At 45.7% G+C, this 22,669-nt stretch overlaps 2 protein-coding genes across 2 annotated transcripts in view; one reads left to right on the forward strand and one right to left on the reverse strand.

Moving 5' to 3' along the window:
- Positions 1-3,496: 3,496 nt before the first annotated feature.
- On the forward strand, positions 3,497-8,296 carry rrm2b (ribonucleotide reductase M2 b). Its single transcript, XM_080527823.1, has 9 exons — positions 3,497-3,609; positions 4,571-4,711; positions 4,905-5,021; positions 5,356-5,489; positions 6,219-6,313; positions 6,714-6,847; positions 7,080-7,184; positions 7,590-7,703; positions 7,948-8,296. The coding sequence occupies exons 1-9, from the start codon at positions 3,559-3,561 to the stop codon at positions 8,098-8,100; spliced, it is 1,044 nt and encodes a 347-aa protein (XP_080383949.1). The 5' UTR covers positions 3,497-3,558; the 3' UTR covers positions 8,101-8,296.
- A 430-nt stretch (positions 8,297-8,726) lies between these two features.
- The window catches only part of sdha (succinate dehydrogenase complex, subunit A, flavoprotein (Fp)), a 21,890-nt gene continuing 7,947 nt past the window's right edge, over positions 8,727-22,669 (reverse strand). The window contains exons 8-15 of the mRNA XM_080527836.1: positions 22,426-22,594; positions 20,546-20,741; positions 19,487-19,658; positions 17,289-17,407; positions 12,611-12,722; positions 11,907-12,037; positions 10,260-10,373; positions 8,727-9,771 (exon numbers count right to left, since the gene is read on the reverse strand). Of these exons, the coding sequence (XP_080383962.1) occupies positions 9,685-9,771; positions 10,260-10,373; positions 11,907-12,037; positions 12,611-12,722; positions 17,289-17,407; positions 19,487-19,658; positions 20,546-20,741; positions 22,426-22,594 (1,100 nt within the window). The 3' untranslated portion in view covers positions 8,727-9,684. The remainder of the gene's footprint in view (positions 9,772-10,259; positions 10,374-11,906; positions 12,038-12,610; positions 12,723-17,288; positions 17,408-19,486; positions 19,659-20,545; positions 20,742-22,425; positions 22,595-22,669) is intronic.

Consider the following 22,669-nt stretch of genomic DNA (forward strand, 5'->3'; position numbering starts at 1 on the left):
ACCCTGATTTACTTAAATGGGAAACCACAGCGTTTCAGGCCCTCTCTGCTCGTGGGTCTATAACTTCCTTTCTGAGAGATCAGCTCATGTTGCCTTGGCAACACGTCGAAATGACAGCCACTCAGAGTAACTCTCTTAATGGCTTGAGCCCTTTTCAGGATTCAGAATCAAAACAGAAGAAAAATATTCTCAATTAAATATATGTATTGACATCATTGTGTGTGTGTAATTGACATCATTGTGTGTGTGTAATTTGTCTGCACCACACACACACACACACACACAGTACAAACACACTCACATGCTCGCAAACACATAGACACACACACCTACCCCAGACCCCCCACACTCACATCCACACCCTGACTTACTTAAATGGAAAACTACAGAGATTCAAGCTGCTTTTGACATTAATGGATGTATAACTTCCTTTCCGAGAAATCATCTCATGTTGCCTTGGCAACACGTCTCTATGAATTTAATTTAATTTAATTTTATTTTATTTTTAATTTAATTTAATTTAATTTAATTTTGCCATTTAGCAGACGCTTTTATCCAAAGCGACTTACAATTACGAATTACAGGGACATTCCCCCTGGAGTAACTGAGGGCTAAGTGCCTTACCCAAGGGCACACTAGTAGTGGTGTGGCTTCAGGCGGGATTTGAACTCACAACCTTCCGATCACAAGTCCAACTCACTATCCACTAGACCACCAATACCCCTCTATGACAGCCACTCGGAGTAACTCTTGATAGCTTGAGCCCTTTTCAGGATTCAAAATCTAAACATAGAAAAGTATTCTCAATTAAATGATGTATTGTAAATCATGTATAGGTAAAAGAGAGATCCCACCTCCTACAATGTTGATTATGTCTTGGTCTGCATGGATGGTGTTGATGAGAACAGCCAGTGGAATGCTCAGCTTTGTGATTGAAGCCATTCTGCTCCAAGATGTCTGTCCGTTGGGTGCCGACACCGTGTCTAATACTATACTATTACTGTGTGAGCAGTGATGTCCTGTAAGCCAGTGGCTCGGTCTTTTCCCCCCCCCCAACTCCTTTTCAGTGTGTCTCTTCTGACTCCTTCTCAGTGTAAAAACACTCTGGCCGGTTCAACGTCATAAAGGAACCAAGTAATTCGATTGGAGAAGAGGCAGTCACGTGGACGCTCCGGTGCTCTCAGAGCTAATTTACGAACGCGGCCTCTATGAAAGGAAACAAATGTCTACAAATGGATATGTCGTCTAAATGTCAAACTCTTCCGATCTCAGAAGTAAGAACAGACTGTTGAGTTCTCAGGGGTTGGGCTCCTCCTGACTTCCGTGTGTGTGTGTGTGTGTGTGTGTGTGTGTGAGACTTCTCTCTCTCCTCTCTCCATCTCTCTCTGTCTCTTTCTCTCCCTCTCTCTCTCTGTCTCTCTCTCTCTCCTTCTCTCTCTCCTCTGTCTCTTTGTCTCTTCTCTCTCTTTGTCTCTTCTCTCTCTTTGTCTCTCTCTCCTGCCTGTCTGTCTAAGCGTCTGTCTGCCTGTTTGTCTGTCTCTCTGTCTGTCTACCTGCCTCTCTATCAAACTGCCTGTCTGTCTGTCTCTGTCTGTCTGTCTGCCTGTCTGCCAGTCTACCAGTCTACCTGTCTGCCCGTCTACCTGCCTGTTTATCTGTCTGTCCGCTTGTCTCTCTCTCTCTCTCTTTCTGGTGTGAAGTAGAGTAGTTGTGTGTGTGTCAGTGTGTGTGTATGTCAGTGTGTCACCCCCCACACACACACACATACGCATGCACCTACACATACATACACACAACCCCCCTTCTCTCTCTTTCCCACTCTCTCGCTTCTCCCTCTCTGTCTTCTTTCTCTCTTCTCTCTCCCTCAGTCTCTCTCTCTCTTCTGCCTGTCTGTTTGTCTGCCTGCCTGCCTGTCCTTCTGTCTGTCTGTCTGTCTGTCTGTCTAAGTGTCTGTCTGTCAGCCTGCCTGTCTGTGTGTCTGGGTCTCTAAGTGTTTGTCTGTCTGTCTGCCAGACTATCTGTCTGCTTATCTGTCTGTCTGCCTGTCTGCCAGTCTACCTGTCTGTTTGCTTGTCTATCTGTCTCTCTCTCTTTCTGGAGTGAAGTAGAGTATCTGTGTGTGTGTCAGTGTGTCTCTGTTTGTGTGTTTGTGTGTGTGTGTGTGTGTGTGTGTGTGTGTGTGTGTGTGTGTGGTTACCATGACTCCTGTTGTTAGTCTGAAGCATACTCTCATATAGGCATGTCTCCAATAATGTATGATAATATCATCCAAATATTGTTTAAGGGCACATTCTTAGAGTCATGGCTGTCCACAGTCACAACCAATCAACCAACTCAATTAGGAAAAAACATACAAAGAATTGTTTGGTAAAACACACAACATACAACTGGGTTTCAGAACATCCGTTATGACCAGATGCTCCTCCTCTACAGCAGATCTACCCCCTCTTTACCTGTGTGCCCTGGAGTTAATGTTACTCATGGTACTCTCTTATATGTATAACGGCATATAACAAACTTAAATTCTTTCAGCACATGGTGAACTGCGTCTCCATTAAATGTATTCTTTAACCACAGGAACAACCATTAAACCTTTTAGTTAACCACAGAAACGACCATTACACCTCTTCTTTAACCACAGGGACAACCGAACTACCGGTGTGGGACTGAATTTGTGTGTGCACTGGAAATCTCTTCAGACAGTAGGCCTACTAACATTACAATTCCAAATGTGCTTTGAATGGTTTGTTTGGATTTGATGGACTAAATCCTGTTTGTCTGACCAGACCTCACAGGTAAAATGTTTACATTTACACAAGCGACGAACACTGCAAACGTGAAGCTGACACCAATAGGAGAGATCCTTGGCTCTGTGACATTATGTCTCAGGTAATATAGTGTTCAATACTTCTGTCGTTGAGTTAAACTCAAAACACCTTGTCTGCATGTTGAATCCATAGTTATATTGACTATTTCTTGTTCTATATTTATGAACCTCTTCCTGAAGGTATTTCACAGACCTGCAGTGAAACAATGCTCTGTTCTCCATGGCCTCCCCTAAAGACGACAACGACCTGCTGCTGTTCAAGAGGGTTGGGGACCTGGAACTGTCGGTCAGTCCACCAATGGGCTCAGTCACCTGTGGACCAATGGGAAGAACAGCACGTGGAAGCCGGGCTACGCATGGGTGCTGGATGGTGTTCCCAGTATCATTCTGGGTCAGGGCCAAGACTCCCATGGGGGGGGCTTTGTTAAGAGCCAGTCATTTGATGTTGGGTTACAGTACTTATGCCAATGTTTTATTCCTCACTGAATCTAATAAAAGTAGTTAAGCAGTGCATTGTTAATGATGTATTGGAGTACAGAACAGAGGCTGTATTACAGTCAAGACCCAATGAGGTTTGTCGATATTAAAATAAGAAAATGCCGAGATGAGTGATTGCAGTCGTGTACCGCTGGAGACGCTGTGCCCCAACCCACACGCAGTCAGCTGCTGCGTTGAATGACAGAGGGACACAGGACCGAGGAGCGACTCTGCAGCATGCGCTCTGCTCTGACATGGACCGCTTAAACCGAACGAATGTACAAACGAAGTGTAAAGATTGCCAGGTAACTATAACCATGACAACTGTTAGGCTGCAACGAGAGAGATGTGTGAGGACAGAATCAGCAGTAGCGGTTATACAGCGAATGATAACGTAAGCTTTTGTAACAAAAGACAGGTCCTGTCGTTTCAACAATACATATACACACATATAGGTATAATGTATGGAGCTGTGTTGACAGCTGTTATCAGATAGGCTTGCAGTTATATACAATGTTGCAATTTCCAGGCTGGTTGAAGAGTCTAAATTTAGAGGTGATGAAGATGACGAATCAGTGATTCCCGAGCGGCAGATAATGTTGTCAGATCGGAATTCAATGTACGACATAACTTTATTTCATTTTTACATTTAACTTTATTATATTACAGTATGGCATACCTCCCAAAGGTAAATAAATGTGGGCGTTTTAATGGTCGAACCACCGCGGTGTCGTCCGTTGTTGTGGCGCTCACCAAATACGTCATCAGACATAAACGACAGTGGTGGTGTGCGCATGCGCAGTGACCTAGCTTCGTAACACTGATGATGATGTCAATATTCAATCCATAGATGTAACGTGTAACTTAACTGATGTGTTATTATGACAAACTATATATCCATATGTTTCTTCTTCTTCTTCTTCTTCTTCTTCTTCTTCTTCTTACAACATAGAATGTTAGAATGTGATCAAATGTTAGTGAATGATTGACGGAGTGATTTGACACATTCTGCAACACACATCAGTCAAGGCTTAACCCTAACCCATGTCTAAGACCCCTCAGTCAAGGCCTAACCCTAACCCATGTCTAAGACACCTCACCCTAACCCTAACCCATGTCTAAGACACCTCAGCCTAACCCTAACCCATGTCTAAGACACCTCACCCTAACCCTAACTCATGTCTAAGACACCTCAGCCAAGCCTTAACCCTAACTCATGTCTAAGACACCTCAGCCAAGCCCTAACCCTAACGTTGTGCCCTGCAGCGTGGGGATGCGGCCCGCGAGGCGGAGGAGGAGCCGCTGCTCAGAGACAACCCCCAACGCTTCGTCATCTTCCCCATCCAGTACCCCGACATCTGGAGGATGTACAAACAGGCCCAGGCCTCCTTCTGGACCGTAGAGGAGGTGTGTATGTCTGGGTGTGTGTGTGTGTGTGTGTGTGTGTGTGCGTGCGTGTGTGTGTGTGCGTGTGTGTGTGTGTGTGTGTGTGTGTGTGTGTGTGTGCGTGCGTGCGTGTGTGTGTGCGTGTCCATTGATGCTTGATGAAGGCCAAGTTGAGGCGTTGGTCCAGCAGCCCGACGTGTGGTTTGTGTTGCAGGTGGACCTGTCCAAGGACCTGGGCCACTGGGACAAGCTGAAGTCTGAGGAGAAGCATTTCATCTCCCACGTCTTGGCCTTCTTCGCCGCCAGCGACGGCATCGTCAACGAGAACCTGGTGAGGCCCCCCTCTCATCTCTGATTGGCTGCTGTAGATCACCTGGTGAGGCCCTCTCATCTCTGATTGGCTGCTGTAGATCACCTGGTGAGGCCCTCTCATCTCTGATTGGCTGCTGTTGATCACCTGGTGAGGCCTTCTCTCCCTCTGATTGGCTGCTGTAGAACAGCTCTCCCTCTGATTGGCTGCTGTAGAACACCTCTCCCTCTGATTGGCTGCTGTAGAACACCTCTCCCTCTGATTGGCTGCTGTAGAACACCTCTCCCTCTGATTGGCCGCTGTAGAGCTAGAACGGTATTCTGACAGGTGTGTCCCCCCCCGCCGCCCCCCCCAGGTCCAGAGGTTCAGTACGGAGGTCCAGGTCCCAGAGGCCCGGTCCTTCTACGGGTTCCAGATCCAGATGGAGAATGTCCACGCTGAGATGTACAGCCTGCTGATCAACACCTACATCCAGGACCTCCATCAGAGGTAACCCTAACCCTGACCCTAGCTCTAACCCTATCCCTGACCCTAGCTCTAACCCTAACCCTAACCCTAACCCTAACCCTGACCCTGACCCTAGCTCTAACCCTAGCTCTAACCCTAACCCTAACCCTGACCCTAGCTCTAACCCTAACCCTAACCCTGACCCTAGCTCTAACCCTAACCCTGACCCCTAGCTCTAACCCTAGCCCCAGCCCTAACTCTAACCCCAGTCCTAATCCTAGCCCTAGCCCTAACCCTAGTCTTAGCCCTAGCCCTAGAGTAGAATCTACAAGTTACAAAAGCAGTTTTGTTGTTATAAGTAAAATAACAATATTTAACAATAATAATAATGTTGGTTAACTCAGAATGTTGGTCATAATGTTGGTTAAAACTGAGTGTATTACATTACATTATATTAGATGAGATGATGATGGTGATTATTATTATTATTATTATTGTTGTTATTATGTTGTATTATATTATGATATATTATATTATAGTATTATTATTATATTATATTATTATAGTATTATATGATTATATTATATTATTAGTATCTTATATTATTAGTATCTTATCTGATCTTAGATTATATTTCATTGTTGATTGTGTGATTGTTGTTTGCTGTGTTGTTGAGGAGCTAGCTGCCCTGAGGATTTCATTACATCGTCTACGGCTGTATTCTACATGGCAAATAAACGACGGTGTGTTTGTGTGTTTGTGTGTGAGCAGGGACCGGCTGTTCAACGCCATCCAGACTCTGCCCTGTGTGAAGCGGAAGGCGGACTGGGCCTTGAGCTGGATCAGCGACACCAAGTCCAGCTTCGGTACCAGAACCTGAAATCTGCTGTTTGTTGTGCATCAGGGGAGGCTGGTGGAGGTAGAAATCGGAGGATGGGCTCATTGTAACACATGGAATGGAATAAGGAATGGTATCAAACAGGTGTTACAATGAGCCTGTCCTCCGATTTCTACCTCCACCAGCCTCCACAATGCATACCTCCGTGATACACCTCTACCTCATGGAGCTTGATATGCTATGCTACGCTACATGTCCCTCCACACTGGCTTGATATGCTATGCTACGCTACATGTCCCTCCACAGTTGGCTTGATATGCTATGCTACGCTACATGTCCCTCCACAGGTGGCTTGATATGCTATGCTACGCTACATGTCCCTCCACACTGGCTTCATACGCTATGCTACGCTACATGTCCCTCCACAGGTGAGAGGATCGTGGCGTTTGCTGCGGTGGAGGGCGTCTTCTTCTCAGGGTCGTTTGCTGCCATCTACTGGCTGAAGAAGAGAGGCCTGATGCCCGGACTCACCTACTCCAACGAGCTGATCAGCAGGGACGAGGTTAGAGCATAGACATGTGGTTCATAGATATGTGGTTCTAGATCATAGATGTGTGGTTCTAGATCATAGATATGTGGATCGAGATCATAAATATGTGGTTCTAGATCATAGATATGTGGATCTAGATCATGCAAGTCCAGATGCTAGAAATCACGCCCTGTCCCTATCTTTGCCTTCTCATTTACTCTGTGTTTGTGTGTGTGTGTGTGTGTGTGTGTGTGTGTGTGTGTAGGGGCTGCACTGTAACTTTGCCTGCCTGCTGTATAGCCACCTGCTGAAGAAGCCGTCAGAGGACAAAGTAAAGGACATCATCACCAAAGCTGTCAGCATCGAACAGGTGAGTCAGTATTCATGAACAGGTGAGTCAGTATTCATGAACAGGTGAGTCAGTATTCATGAACAGGTGAGTCAGTATTCATGAACAGGTGAGTCAGTATTGAACAGGTGAGTCAGTATTCATGAACAGGTGAGTCAGTATTGAACAGGTGAGTCAGTATTCATGAACAGGTGAGTCAGTATTCATGAACAGGTGAGTCAGTATTGAACAGGTGAGTCAGTATTCATGGACAGGTGAGTCAGTATTGAACAGGTGAGTCAGTATTCATGGACGGGTAAGTTAGTATTGAACAGGTGAGTCAATATTGAACAGGTGAGTCAGTATCGAACATGTTGTTGTTGTATTGTCCTTCCTGTTGTATTGACCTTCTCTTGACCTTCCCGTTGACATTCCATACCCTGGCAGGAGTTCCTGACGGAGGCGTTACCTGTGGATCTTATAGGGATGAACTGCGCTCTGATGAAACAGTACATCCAGTTTGTGGCGGACCGCCTCCTCGTAGACCTGGGCCTGGCCAAGGTACGCCATGACATCATCACACAACCAGGGGAGGTAGACATCGGAGGACAGGCTCATTGTAATGTATGGAATGGAATGTGGAATATCAAACATATAAAATATATATCAAACACATGTTTGCGTCCCTCAGCCTCTGGGTGTGATGTAGGGTGGTCAGGTGGTGAGTAAACAGGGTGAGGTAGTGAGGTAGTGAGAGTAGTCAGGTGGTGAGTTGATAACAAGGGTGTTGTTTTCTGTCTCTCAGGTGTACCAGTCAGAGAACCCCTTTGACTTCATGGAGTCCATCTCTCTGGAGGGGAAGACCAACTTCTTTGAGAAGCGGGTCGGAGAGTACCAGAGGATGGGCGTCATGGCCTCCGCCATGGACTGCGAGTTCACGCTGGACGCTGACTTCTAGCCTCCAACTGTTGTACAACAACGACTGTTACAGGATTCTATTGTATATTTATTTATTTTCTTTTAAAATAAAATATAATATTGGTTGTATTTTAGCATGATTAAACACAGAACGTGTGGAAATATTTCCATGCTCTGTTAAAAGGAATGGCGTTGCTGTAAAGAAACTTTGTTTATGTTTTGTAATAAATGATAACTGCTCGTAATGTTTTGTTGTGTGGTAATGATGTTGAATGTGAATGCCTGCAGGTGTAAGTCTGGTTCTGAACAACGGCACAATAATAATAGAACATCACAGAATTGGACCACATCACAGAAATGGTGTTTGCATGCTACATCGTCGATGCTAAGTGGGATGCTTGGGACGACCCTAGCCTGAACAGCCACCATTTTAAATCTCAGCTTCAGTGGGGTGACAGTCACACCGTCCCAAGCATCCCGTGTTCACCCTTATCACCCACGGAGAGGAACTGATATAGTATATAAAAACAAACCATTCCTGGGAGATATGAGGGTACATACACGGTTGCCATAGTAACTGATGCACTACAGTCAGACAGCGGAGATGTTTATTTGAAGCAACTTTATTGAGCCGTACTAGATCCTACAATACAGGTCGCATGCAAGAAGACGTACAGACGTACAGAACCATTACATACAGGAGAGGCTGAGGCTGGGGGAGGTAGACATCGGAGGACAGGGGAGAGGCTGGAGGGGCCTCCAGGACCAGGGAGGCTGTGGGCGGTAGACATCGGAGGACAGGGGAGGCCGGGAGAGGTGGACATTGAAGGACAGCTCGTTGCAATGCTGGGAACGGAATCGGGAATGGTATCAAACATGTCCGTCCTCCGAAGTGAGCCCGTCCTCCGATTTATACCTCAACCAGCCTCCCCTGTCCTCCGATGTATACCTCCCCCCAGCCTCCCTGGTCCTGACCAGTGTCGTTCCCCCCCCCCCCCCCCCCGAGGTCCAAACACAGACTGACCCCAACCTCCATATCAAACCCATCAGTTTTCTACAATCGTTCAATATTTAAATATTAAATATTTACTGATTTATTTGCCTGGGAGAACTATAGCTAATGTGGTGGAGTTGTATTATTATACTTTTTTTAAATTTTTTATGTATTTATACAGTACACACAAAATCACTCATGTTGGAAGACTCAACTTAAAGTTACAGTAAGATTCAGTTTATTGTTGAACGTCAAACATTCCACACTCAGTACTCAGTACTGTAGGAGACGACGATGTTATTGAATCTGATAATAAATGGAGTAAAACTGCCAAAGCGTTTTCTGATCATAAATAAACAAGTAGGTAGCAGGCATAGAGGTAGACCACTAGAGGGCGCACACCCCCTAACTCCATGGGAAATATTGCAGGCACCTTCTCTGGTGATATAGCTCTATGCTACAAGGGTAAATAGGAAGGTAGGTAGGGTGGTAGGTAGGTAGGTAGGGGGTTGGATAGGTAAGTAGGGGGGTGGGGCGGTAGGCAGGTAGGGGGGTAGGTAGGTACGGGGGTAGGTAAGTAGGTAGGGGGGTAGGTAGGTAGGTAGGTAGGCTGTCATGTGGTCATGTGCTTTAATAGGAGCGGATGGCAGGAGGGATCGCTGCACAATCCTCCATGTCCAACGAGCTGTCAATCACTGGCCTGTACTGCAGGGTTACCTGGGGGGGGAGACAGAGACAGAGACGTACGTGAGATGTCATATCAACATTAACTAATACAGTAACTCTGATTGGACAGCCTAGCTGATGGTGCATTCAAGTGTCGGAAAACTCAGAACTTCCCAGCAAGATGTAGCATAGGAGTTCGCCGAGAGCTCCGAGCTTTCTATTGGCTAATTCTGAGATCCCTTCCTATTGGCTAATTCTGAGATCCCTTCCTATTGGCTAATTCTCAGTTGGAACCAGAGTCCAGTCAGTTTGGTGTTCCCTAGGTGCACCTGAACGGACATGAAACCAGACCTTCCCTCTCCTCTGTGTGTATGTGTATGTGCGTGCGTGTGTGTAACATGCCAGTCTTGGGGTCCACAGTGGACAGCGTGTGTGTGTGTGTGTGTGTGTGTGTGTGTGTAACATGCCAGTCTTGGGGTCCACAGTGGACTGTGTGTGTGTGTGTGTGTGTGTGTGTGTGTGTGTGTGTGTGTGTGTACCTTGCCAGTCTTGGGGTCCACAGTGGACAGAGTGTGTTTCCTCCAGTGCTCCTCGAACGGCTTCTTCACCTGACCTGCCAGAGGCTTACTGTAGTCCATCTCATCCTCCCGGTCCTGACAGACAGACAGACAGACAGACAGGACTTTGAATGACATCTTGATCATGAGGTCAGGTGACTCTAATGGAGTCCTATAGAGCACTGGGGTGGGGTCAGGGTTGGGCCTGGGGGTGAGGGCAGGGCTTGACATTAAGCTTTTTCAGGTACTTGTCCTTCGGACAAGTGAACTTATCTTTTACTTGTCCGAGAGCTCAAGTTACTTGTCCAAATCCAAAGACTTTGAAAAAGCAATAATATGAATAATAATATATTATACTCTCACCGGTCACTTCATTAGGTACACCTTTTCAACTGCTTGTTAACGCAAATATCTAATCAGCCAATCATGTGGCAGCAACTCAATGCATTTAGGCATGTAGACATGGTCAAGACGATCTGCTGAAGTTCAAACCAGCATCAGAATGGGAAATAAAGGTGATTTAAGTGACTTTGAACCTGGCATGGTTGTTGGTGCCAGACGGGCTGTTGCGTGATATTATAGTGTCAATATGGACCAAAATCTCTGAGGAATGTTTCCAGCACCTTGTTGAATCTATGCCACAAAGAATTAAGGCAGTTCTGAAGGCAAAAGAGGGGGTCCAACCCCAAGGTGTGCCTAATGAAGTGGCCAGTGAGTGTATGTGTATGCAAATAACACATTTGACTACTATTGATTTGATAATGATGCATCCTTAATTTTCAAATGTATTCAATATTTTGTAATTATTTAAAAACGTAACCCCTAACCCTAACCCTTTTAGATTAAGATTGGCCACAAAAGGGATGAATATCTAGGAATATTTACAATAAATGTTTGTAACTATAGTCTCTCCCCAATGGAAGCAATCTTATTTGCTAGCTTTTGGATAGTAGGCCTAGCCTATCATATATTCAAATTGAGAAATCTATAATTAGTGTCATTCTGAAGTTCGTATTGCGATGTGCTCGTCTTAAAACTTCAAACCTAAAATATACGATCGCATCGAACTACATGAAAATAAGACATAGGCATTGAGAAGAAGCGAATACGCGTTCACGTGAATGGCACTAGTGACAGGAGACCCACAACACTATGGCTGCGTTCGTAAACTCGCTCTGGAATCTGATCAGCACTCATGGAATGCCTTTTGTCCAATCACACCTTTATGACGTTGAACGCAGTGTGCGCTCTGGCGCTCTGAGCGAATTTACGAACTATGACGATAACGAACTAGGAGAGACTGAAGCAGCGAGAATGAGGCGCGGCATCGCTTTGCTTGCGTTTTTTTTTTTACTATTCAGATCGGAAAGGAGGAATTCATGTTTGCAGATATTAATACATATTGATTTCTTTTTTTGTTTTGACTTGTCCATCGGACAACTGCAGGAGGAAGTCCACTTGTCCGAACATAAAATGTACTTGTCCCGGACAAGCGGACAAGCCTTAATGTCGAGCCCTGCAGGGGTTGGGATCGGGTCAGGGTTAGGGATGGAGCCTGGGGGGGTCAGGGTTGGGATCGGGTCAGGGTTAGGGATGGAGCCTGGGGGGGGGGTCAGGGGTCAGGGTTACCTTGTAGTCCTCCCGGGCGTGTGCGCCCCGGCTCTCCTTGCGCTGCTCGGCAGAGTGGATGGTCTGGATGCCGTTCAGCATCAGGTTCTGCAGCTCCAGGGTCTCCACCAGGTCTGTGTTCCACACTATGCCTATGTGGGGAGGGGTGGGAGGAGGGGGGGGGGGAGGGATGGGAGGGAGGGTTTACCATCTCAACAAAGCAATTGTAGACGAACACCAAACGGCTTCCAAACATCATTACATTCTAACGATCATGTTGATCTCATGGACGGTCAGTCCGTGCATCCGTAAGTCCGTCTATACATTTGAGAGTGGGAACATTTCTCCCAATACAATACTAACCCTAAGCTTAACACCTACTTAACCTACCTACCCACCTAACCCTACTCAACCTACCTACCTACCTACCCCTAACCCCTACTTAACCTACCTACCTAACCCTAACACCTACTTAACCTACCTACCTAACCCTAACACCTACTTAACCTACCTACCTAACCCTAACACCTACTTAACCTACCTACCTACCCCTAACACCTACTTAACCTACCTAACCCTAACACCTACTTAACCTACCCCTAACACCTACTTAACCTACCTACCTAACCCTAACACCTACTTAACCTACCTACCTACCCAACCCTAAAACCTACTAATCTGTTTCTGATTCTGACTGATGGAGCGAGAGAGGGGTGAACTCTGACCCCTGTCGAAGGTCTTGATGTCCTCCAGCGTCTGGTAAATGGCGTCCATCTTGTCACAGCCCTCCTTCAGCACGTCGCCTGTACGGAACACCGCCGCATGGTTCTGCATAGTCTGGGGGGGGGGGGGGGGGGAGATGACAGTTTCTTGACCTATCCTTCTAAACGGATTCTAATTTTCATAATTTCAAAATGCACCAATAGGAAGCAGAAGGTGGATGTGAATATAAAGAGTCTGTTGGTGAATAAAAAGAGTCTGTTGGTGAATATAAAGAGTCTGTTTGTGAAAATAAAGAAGCTAAAGGAAAATCCAGGCTTATTATGATAAGTCTTGCGAGAATTTAAAAAAAACTAACAAAAAAAACTTGATTTTCCATTAGCAACGTTGATGGAATACCCCCCTGCTCCCTAAAAAAGGTCTGACAACCTCTCACCCTGTCAGGGAAGGTGAACCCTGACCCCTGAGTGGTTCTGAAGGTGACCTCTGACCCCTGAGGGGGTTAGGGTACTGTCGTGGATATAATTGATTCTTAATAGATTTAGTAGAACTTATAAAGCACAGAGCTTAAATCAATTGTCTCCAAAGAGGCCTTTTATTAAGCAAAGTTACATGAGCGCAGAGAGAAATGAGCAGACCAATAAGCAAGAAGCAATAGCCCAAAGCAAGAAGCCCCCAACGATGGGTGGGACTCATATTTATAGAACTGTCCTTGGTCATGAGGTCACTATTCTTGGGAACCAATCATATTATACAAATCTGTAATTACACAAGTTATGGCCCTGTCCGTAGTCAGAATTATTCACTGCGCCACATATCTTGGCCCATCCCTTACAGGAAGGAAATGGGCCTTCCTTGAGTGCTGCTAGATTCGCCAAACTGTAGAGAGACTTAGGCCCAATCCTGATTCTCTTTTCTACCACTTCGGCTCATTTTGGAGTCACTCGCTTTGGAGCCAAGGCCTCCGAACAGAGCCACAAGCCGTAGTGGTTCCCCGGGGGAAATGGGACAACCCTTCACGACTAATACGTCATCCGTAGTGTAATGAATGGGTTAATTCATAGTCAGGACAGCGCATGCGCCTTAGAGAGAGTTCATGATATACCAGTAGGTGACTGACAGGTGTCGAAAGAACCGAAGTAAACTGGTTATACCTTTGTTGAACCCAGACTAAAGTGTCTTATTATTCTATGTCCAAGTGACATTACACGTAGTATCGTAGAAAAGCATTGACGCTCGCGATTCATTCACAACTTGAATGAACTTGAACGCTATCAATCGATCAAACAAGTCATCAAATAAAAAAGAACAATGCTTCATTATCAGACCATGACAGAATAATATAATATATATATAGGGTTAATATATAATAATATAATAATAACCTGTATGAAACCTGTGCTCCTACCCTGCCAGTCTGCACTGATTTAGGACAACAGTGCAACAACTTCGAGGCTGAACTTTAGTTACATTTACGGCGTCATATGCCATCAAAGGGAAACATGGAAAAATGCATGATTACAGATTTAATTTTATGACATTACGAAATCCGATGTGACAGGAACGCTGGAGAAACAGCCGCTGTCCACTGCATTAGTTACCGGTAACTACATGTCCTTGATGAGTCTCCCGCTCACTGCCCTCCATCAAAAATGGCACATATATAGTACTAATACATATAATAGTAGGGATGCACGATATTATCGGCACCGATATTTATTGGCCCGATAATGGGAAATTAATGTTATTCAATATTTATCGGTTTTATACAATTTTAGCCGATATAGAGCCGATAATATGAAGCCGGAAATATTTCTGCTTCCGGTTTCCTCGCTCATGATGCTGCGCCTGCGTACAGCCACGCAGTGTAGAGACGAGAGCGAAACATGGCTTCCCCGGTGTGGACATTCTTTCTGAGGCAGATAGTGCAACACATGTTCGACAAAAGTTCGGAGAGGAGGGCAAAGGTCTACGAGTTACAACACAACAAATCTCATAAGTCACCTTAAGATTCACCATTGCAAGCACGCTGTATGGAAGGAATATCAAGCACTAGTAGCAGAAGGTAGCCTAGCCGCGAAAAAAAGAAGCTGCTGTGCCTATTGAACACGCATTTGAAAACTGCAGGAAGTTTACTCGAGACAGCTCAAAGTCTCAAGCAATCAATGAAAAAATAATGGAGTTTATGGCCCTCGGCGACCAGCCTTTCTCTGTAGTAGAAGATAAAGGATTTCGCCAGCTAATTTCACATTTAGAGGCCCGGTATACACTCCCAAGCCGCCGCTATTTTGCAGACGTGTGCCTGCCTGCTCTGTATGATACAGTCGCCACACACATCCATAGTCTGATCGATACTAGCGTAAGCCAGATAAGTTTTATCACAACCTACCTCATCCTCATGCACTAAAAGTAGCATAGCCCAGCCCTTTTCAGTTGCTTTATTAAGCATACTAGTGTAGCCTACTATGTGCCTTGTGTCATTCTGTTTATCTGCAGACTAAGCAGCCATTTGGCACTAGTTTCTGTAAAAGTTCTATAAAACTTTTGGTTCTATAAAAGTCTTTATTTTTGTATTGACTGATGCACTTTTTTATTTTATTTTTATATATTTTATTTATGCATTTTCAATTTACAGGGATAGACAAGATGCACTTTATTTTTGACACTTTTTGGATCTAATTACTCTTAGGTGAGCCTTTTTTGTTTTCATAAAAGGAGGCCAGATCTTGGCTTAAAAAAGCATTGTGCACTGTCTATAACAGATTCTGTTTGTTAGAGGAAATAATAAATGAACATTTGAAGAGTCAGAAGTGTTCTCTTTGTTGTGTTAACAATAGTGATGTAAGTTAGATTTAGTGAGATCACTATGGAATATTAAATCATCAATCTTTGCTCACTACATAGCCTTTCTTACCTTCAGGTGTGCATGAACTACAGGTTATCAACTGTGAAATTATATCTGTTCTCATATCTGTTCTCATATCGGTTATCGGCCACGAGAAGCGGGTAAACATCGGTAGGAAAAAAATGCACATCGTGCATCCCTATATAATAGTACATAATAACCAGGGGTGCACATAACTTTTTGGGGCCAGTGCTCAGAGGAGCACCTAGGGATGCTGCTTGGTGCTCCCCGAGCTCGCGAGTCACGACCCGTCCCACAGGATGGATGAAAAAGGGATACATGCAAAACGACATTTATTCATAAATAAAGATGAACGAACAAATGATTGTGTGCAAAACAAAAGAAACAAATGCAAAATCAAATGACTGCTCTTTAAGCATGAAAGTCTGTCAGACTCCTTTAAACACAATGAAATCAACTGATCTCTTTAAGCACTGCTCTGTTCTGTAAACACTGAAATCAACTTTTCAACAAAAAGTTACAGCCTAAGCATTTATTTATACTACAAGCTTAATCGTCATCATCACTGCTCTCTTGACTGCTGTAAATTATCACTGTCCTCAATTTCAACCATGGTAGAGGATGTTTTTTTTGTGATCAACTTTTTTTTTTTTTTTTTTGTGCGCAAAAGCGCCCTCATGCGGCTGATCTGCCGCGCAGCATGCATTTTGGCGACGCATGCGCACTGGCGCACCAGTTATGTGCACCCCTGATAATAACAACTGCTCGGATTAGATTGCCGGTTGTTTTGGTATAATAACAACTATAGCATATACCACCAAGGGGGGGAAATTCGCACCTATCATGCTGTCAAACACCACAGGTAATAATTTATTTCTAAATAAACATGATTGTACATCCCTGAAATGGAAATCGCGCTGTGCTTGACACTTCCATGGGACTGACGTCGGGGCAGCGGAACACGGTGACTGTCAGCCTGTGACAAACGCGCAGATATGAGTGCTCCGGTCTGTCCTGCTGGCTCCGGTGTCCTGGCCGCTGTCCTGAGCGCGCTGGACTGTGGAACTTTCTATGTTAAGCATAGGCACAGCACCTCGACATAAAAGCGATTTCTTTTGTTATGCTTGTTATAAAGAAAAGGTCTATAATGCATTGAAATAACATTAAATTACATAACCCATCGACAATATTACATAATAACAACGGCTCGGATAGGATTGCGGGTTGTTTTGGACATAGGTCATGCGCGTCTATCATGCACACATCAGCCTAACGTTAGATAGATAACTTCACCTTAAATATGTCTATCATCATCCGCTGTCAAACGCCACAGGTAATCTTTTATTTCTAAACAGGAATGTACATCTCGATGTGAATCGCGCTCCTTATGGGAAGGCTGTGCTTGACGCTTCCATGGGGCGCTCCTGCATAGGCACAATATCGGCATAATAGTGATCTTTTGTTGTAAAGAAAAGGTCTATAATGCATTGAAATGACATTAAACTAAAATAATACGATGGTTATCATAATTTTTCAGGTCTTTAATTACAAGTAATTCCAGAAAAAGTAAATGACATTTCAGGCTCGCTTCCGTATTACGAGAGCGAAAAGAACATTTATGGAATTTTTCTCCAAATGGAGCCATGGAAAACCCTAACCCTCCCCCTAACCCTAAATGAGTAATGAATTGGGACGCCACTACGGCTACACGTGAACGCGCAAAATGGAGCCGTAGGGGTGAAAAGGGAGCCGGAGTGGTGAATTGGGATTCACCCTTACATTTCTCAGTATACCATGATATAAAACCACTACAGTACCTTCTGCATGTTGAGTCTGATCTCGGAGGTCCTGATGTTCCCGTCAGCGAACCTCATCTTGTCCAGGTTGGCCACCGACTCCTCCCCTGCGTTGGGCTTCAGCGGAGACAGCTTCTCTCCTGCACACACACAACACAACCTCAACCTCAACACAACACCTCAAACTCAACACAACCTCAACCTCAACACAACACCTCAAACTCAACACAACCTCAACCACAACACAACCACCACACAGCCTCAACACAAACACAGCCTCAACACAAACACAGCCTCAACACAACCTCAAACTCAACACAGCCTCAACACAACCTCAACACAGCCTCAACCACAACACAACCTCAACCTCAACCACAACACAGCCTCAACCACAACAAAACCTCAACACAGCCTCAACCACAACACAGCCTCAACCACAACTAGGGGTGGGACGATTAGAAAATGTCATGTCACGATTATCGTGGGCAAAATAATCGCGATCCACGATATTATCGCGCCTTTTTTTTAATGCCAATAAAACACACTGTAATCACTTTAACTTACATTTTGTTGTATTTTTAGGACATTTTAAGTCAGTAATTCAAATTCAGATTCTAGTGGCACATATCTCTGGCCATAATCCGGGTCCTTAATGTGGTATATGAGGTCAAAATCCTAAGTATGACAAAAATGGCTCAAATAGCCCCAGCCCTCTAAGGGTTAAGAAAGAGCAATTCTTTTTCGGCCAATCAGCACCTTTCATTAACGTACCCAAGGAAGTTTAAAGAACGCACTCCCAGTGTTGCCAACATCCAGAGCCCCTTGGCGACTTAATTAGTCAAAAGCGACCAGCGACAAATCTAACTTCCTTTTCTGGTCATTTGGGGAATTACTGTAAAGCATCTAACATATCCTGTATTCCACGGTTCACGTTACAACCGAGCTCAGGAGAGACGAGTACAGTCTATGGCGAGCGAGGGTTGCCGTCTCCTCTCTCCCTCAACACTCACTCCCGTGGCCAGTCTGATAGCAGCCGCGGGAAGCGTACCGTTGTTCCCCGGGTACTCGCAGGGGGTTCGGGCAAAGTTCGGGAAATAACGCACGGTTGTCATGTGTTTATACAGCATGGATGTTACGTGCCTAATGCCTTTGATGCGCACACTTGCTACTTGCCGCTTTCATAATTGTATTTAGCCTATATAGCACAAGTCATGCATTGCATGTAACCTCAAGTGCTGAACAGTATTAAGTAAACCACAATATATTTGCTAAAGCTTAGGGGCGACCGTGCCTTTTGCAGCCATAGACTGTCACTGCCTGGTAATAACAAGGAAGGCCAATGACAGTATTCCGTCTAAAGTTTTTCACCAGCCATGGTGAGTAGGCTAGCATACGTTACCTAGTGACTGACTGACAAAGCTGACTTGACAGTAACGTTACCCATGCAGGCTGAACAATAGCGCGAGACAAGTTCTGTGAGGATATTCGCGCGCGGCTCATGTGAGGAATTGCAATTATATTACAGTAACAGTCGCTAACTTGACTGCAAAAGTAATGTAGACTAGGCTGAAAAATAGCGCCAGACATTTGTTAAACACAGTTTATTCATAACATACGATTATGACGATTATTCAAATAATTAAAATTCTCCACGATTAAGTTATCGCGGGAGTTTTTATTGCGATTAACGATAAAAACGATAATCGTCCCATCCCTAACCACAACACAACCTCAACACAGCCTCAACCACAACACAACCTCAACACAGCCTTAACACAACAGTCTCAACACATCCACAACCAGCTTCTCTCCTGAACACACAACCCCAACACAACCTCAACACAGCACAACCTAAACCACAACACAACCACAACACAACCTCAACACAGCCTCAACCAGAACACAGCCTCAACCACAACACAGCCTCAACACAACCACAACCTCAACACAGCCTCAATGCTGACCACAACCTCAACACAGCCTCAATGCTGACCACGGTCCACTGGACTTAGGAGGGGGGAGGGAGATAGAGAGGGAGAGAAAGCTAGAGAGAGGGAGAGATACAGAGAGAGAGAGAGAGAGAGAGACAGACAGAGAGATAGAAAGAGGGAGAGACAGACAGAGAGTTAGAAAGAAGGAGAGACAGACAGAGAGATAGAAAGAAGGAGAGACAGACAGAGAGAGAGAGAGGGAGAGAGAGAGAGGAGGGCGGGGGTTACCTGGGGTACAGATGTCTGCGATGGTGAGGGCGCAGGCCCGTCCGAACACCACCAGGTCCAGCAGGGAGTTGGCCCCCAGGCGGTTGGCCCCGTGGACCGAGGCTGAGGCCGCCTCCCCGCAGGCGTACAGACCCGGGACCAGCCGGTCCTGACCCGCCTCGTGGGTGATCACCTGACCACAGCAGGACGGAGGGGGGGCGGATTAATTACAGTTTTTTGTTTTTTTTAAGTAATTTTTTCTGAGAGGGGCAGAAAAGGACTGACCACAGCAGGACGGAGGGGGGGGCGGATTAATTACAGTTTTTTGTTTTTTTTAAGTAATTTTTTCTGAGAGGGGCAGTCCAACTCATATTTTTCATTTTTATTGACAGATACAGTAGAGATTTAGACAGGAAGGATGGGTGAGAGAGAGAGGAGGGATGACATGCAGGATATGTCCCCGGCCGGAATCGAACCAGGGACCCTGCGGTTTGGGGAGGGCCAGGAAGATCATGGCTGACCCCGCACACCCAGGACACGGTCTCTTCGCCCCGCTCCCCTCAGGCAGGAGGGTGCGGTCCCTAAAAACTGTGAAGGCCCGACATACACACAGCTTTTTCCCCACAGCCATCCGGCTCCTAAATGCCGCTGGGCCCCCCCCCCCCCTGACCTGACCCCTATCTATCTACCCTCCCTCCACCCCCACCCAGAGAGCTTTGGACTGTCTGGACATGAACACTTGAACACTTGATCTCTGCACTTTATATTTATATTAATTATGGCTCTTGCACTTTGATGTTGGTTTGCACTGTCTTGTCCTGTCTTGCACCTGTCCTGCTGTAAACCCGTGCTCCATTGTCCCAAACCAAATTCCTAACATGTTTACATGTCATGGCAATAAAGTCTTCTGATTCTGATTCTGATTGTCAACGCTTAACCCGCTACGCCACCTAAGCGCCCCAATTACTGGGTTTTTAATACTCACCACCATCATAACAGTAGGCAGGCAGGCACGCACGCACACACACTTCTAAGTGGTGGGGTCAGGGGTTAGCATCAGGCTGAGGGGTCAGAGGTTACCTGGCCCTTGTAGTTGGTGGGGATGCCCCCCATGTTGTAGTGGACGGTGGGCAGCACGGGGATGGGCTCCTTGGTGACGTCCACGCCAGCGAAGATCATGGCCGTCTCACTGATGCCCGGCAGGCGGCTGGCCAGCTGCTGGGGGGGCAGGTGGTGCAGCTGGAGGTACACATGGTCCTTCTCTGGCCCACAGCCCCTACACACACACACACACACACAGTTAGGCCCAATCCCAATTCACCCCTAGCCCTTCGTTTTCACCCCTATGGCTCGATTTGCGCGTTCACGTTTAGGGCGAGGGCTGTCTCAATTCATATTTCATCGAGGGCTAGGGGTAAGGGGGAGGGCTAACTATTACTTCGTTTCGAGGGATTTCAGGACCAGACTAGCTTCGAAGGGCTAACGGTACGCTACCCCTTGATACCAGGATGCATTGCGAATCATCTACAGAAATCTTATGTCGCTCTATTCAATGCGGAAATGTCATTTTACTTTCTCTGTAATTACTTATTAATAAAGATTTGAAAAATTATGATAACCATCGTATTGTCTTAGTTTAATGTCATTACAATGCATTATAGACCTTTTATTTATAACAAGCTTAACCCAAAAATCGCTTTTATGTCGGTGCTGTGTCTAACGTTACAGTAACGCAACGCTGCATGACAGTCGAGCATTTCAGAGATTACAGTCATAAATCAATTATTACCTGTGGCGTTTGACAGCGGATGATGGTACACATATGTAAAGTTATCTATCAAACGTTCATCTGACTACATGATGCGCATTTTGACCTATTTCCACCCGCAATCTAATCCGAGCAGTTGTTATTAGGTAATATTATTAATGGGTTGTATCATTCATTTCAATGCATTATAGACCTTTTCTTTATAACAAGCACAACAACAACAAAACGTTATCATGCCGATGTGCTGTGTGCTGTGTGTCTAACGTTACAAGCTGATTTGTGCATGACAGCCGCGCATTGACATATTTCCATGTCTGATGGCATATGACACGCGAAATGTAACAGTTAAGGATACGCGTAAAGGATGATGATCTATCACCGTTCGACTCTACTGAGAAATGTTTCCGCTTATTTGTCATCTCTCCTTCACGGGCAAATGTGGCCGTGTCCCCAAGAGATCCTCTTTCTACGTTTTTGACCACGATGGATTGATTTTTGTATTCTAGACGACGAATTGTTCTGAGAAAGGCGCTTGGTAACGTGATTTTTGGACAACGCTTTATGACTACTGATGGACTCGTGTGTATGTGGTGGCTGAGGATTGAGTCACGGGTATCTTTGGAGGAACATTGTGCGCTGACAGATGGTTAATACTCTGTGTTTTAGTTGGAGTCATTCATTGTCATTATTGCGATGTCCACAAAAAATACATCGCTGACGGAAGAGACTAAAAAAGGAACGTCTAAACATAGATGCTTATAGCACACGCAACAGAAATAAACACAGCTGAAGAAGGCATTGCGAGATGTGAGAATTCGCCGGCAACACAACGCGTCACCCGTACCGCGTCTAAACCACTGTTGATGACGTAGGCGCCGTGAAGGGCTGTCCCAATTCAAAGGGCTGAGATTTGAAGGGGTAGGGCTTGTGACGTATTCGAAGGCAAGGCCTTCGAATCGAGTGACACTCGAAAACGAGCCATAGGGGTAGAAAAGGGAATTGGGATTGGCCCTTAGACACACTTTAAGACACACACACACACACACACACACACACACACACAGTCCATCTCTGGCCCACAGCCCCTGCCCCTACACACACACACACACACACAGTTAGACACACTTTAAGACACACACACACACACACACACAGTCCTTCTCTGGCCCACAGCCCCCCCCGCTGTGTTTACCGGCCCTCGCGTATCTCGATGGTCATGGAGCGTGACACCACGTCGCGGGAGGCCAGGTCCTTGGCGTTGGGGGCGTATCTCTCCATGAAGCGCTCGCCCTCGCTGTTGATCAGGATGCCTCCCTCGCCACGGCAACCCTCCGTGATCAGGCAGCCGGCGCCATAGATGCCTACAGCAGGGATGACGTCATAGAGGATGACATCATACAGGAGGGTTGGATCACACACACACACACAAGACATAC

The sequence above is a fragment of the Nansenia antarctica genome (assembly GCF_963989245.1).
Source record: "Nansenia antarctica genome assembly, chromosome: 3".
In the NCBI taxonomy this organism is placed as follows: Eukaryota; Metazoa; Chordata; class Actinopteri; order Argentiniformes; family Microstomatidae; genus Nansenia; species Nansenia antarctica.

Coding starts and splice junctions, on each gene's coding strand:
- rrm2b (XM_080527823.1), top strand. CDS start 3,559: ATGGACCGCTTAAACCGAACGAATGTACAAACGAAGTGTAAAGATTGC. Junction 6,848..7,079: donor AGCTGATCAGCAGGGACGAG/GTTAGAGCATAG, acceptor GTGTGTGTGTAG/GGGCTGCACTGTAACTTTGC. Junction 7,185..7,589: donor AAGCTGTCAGCATCGAACAG/GTGAGTCAGTAT, acceptor ATACCCTGGCAG/GAGTTCCTGACGGAGGCGTT.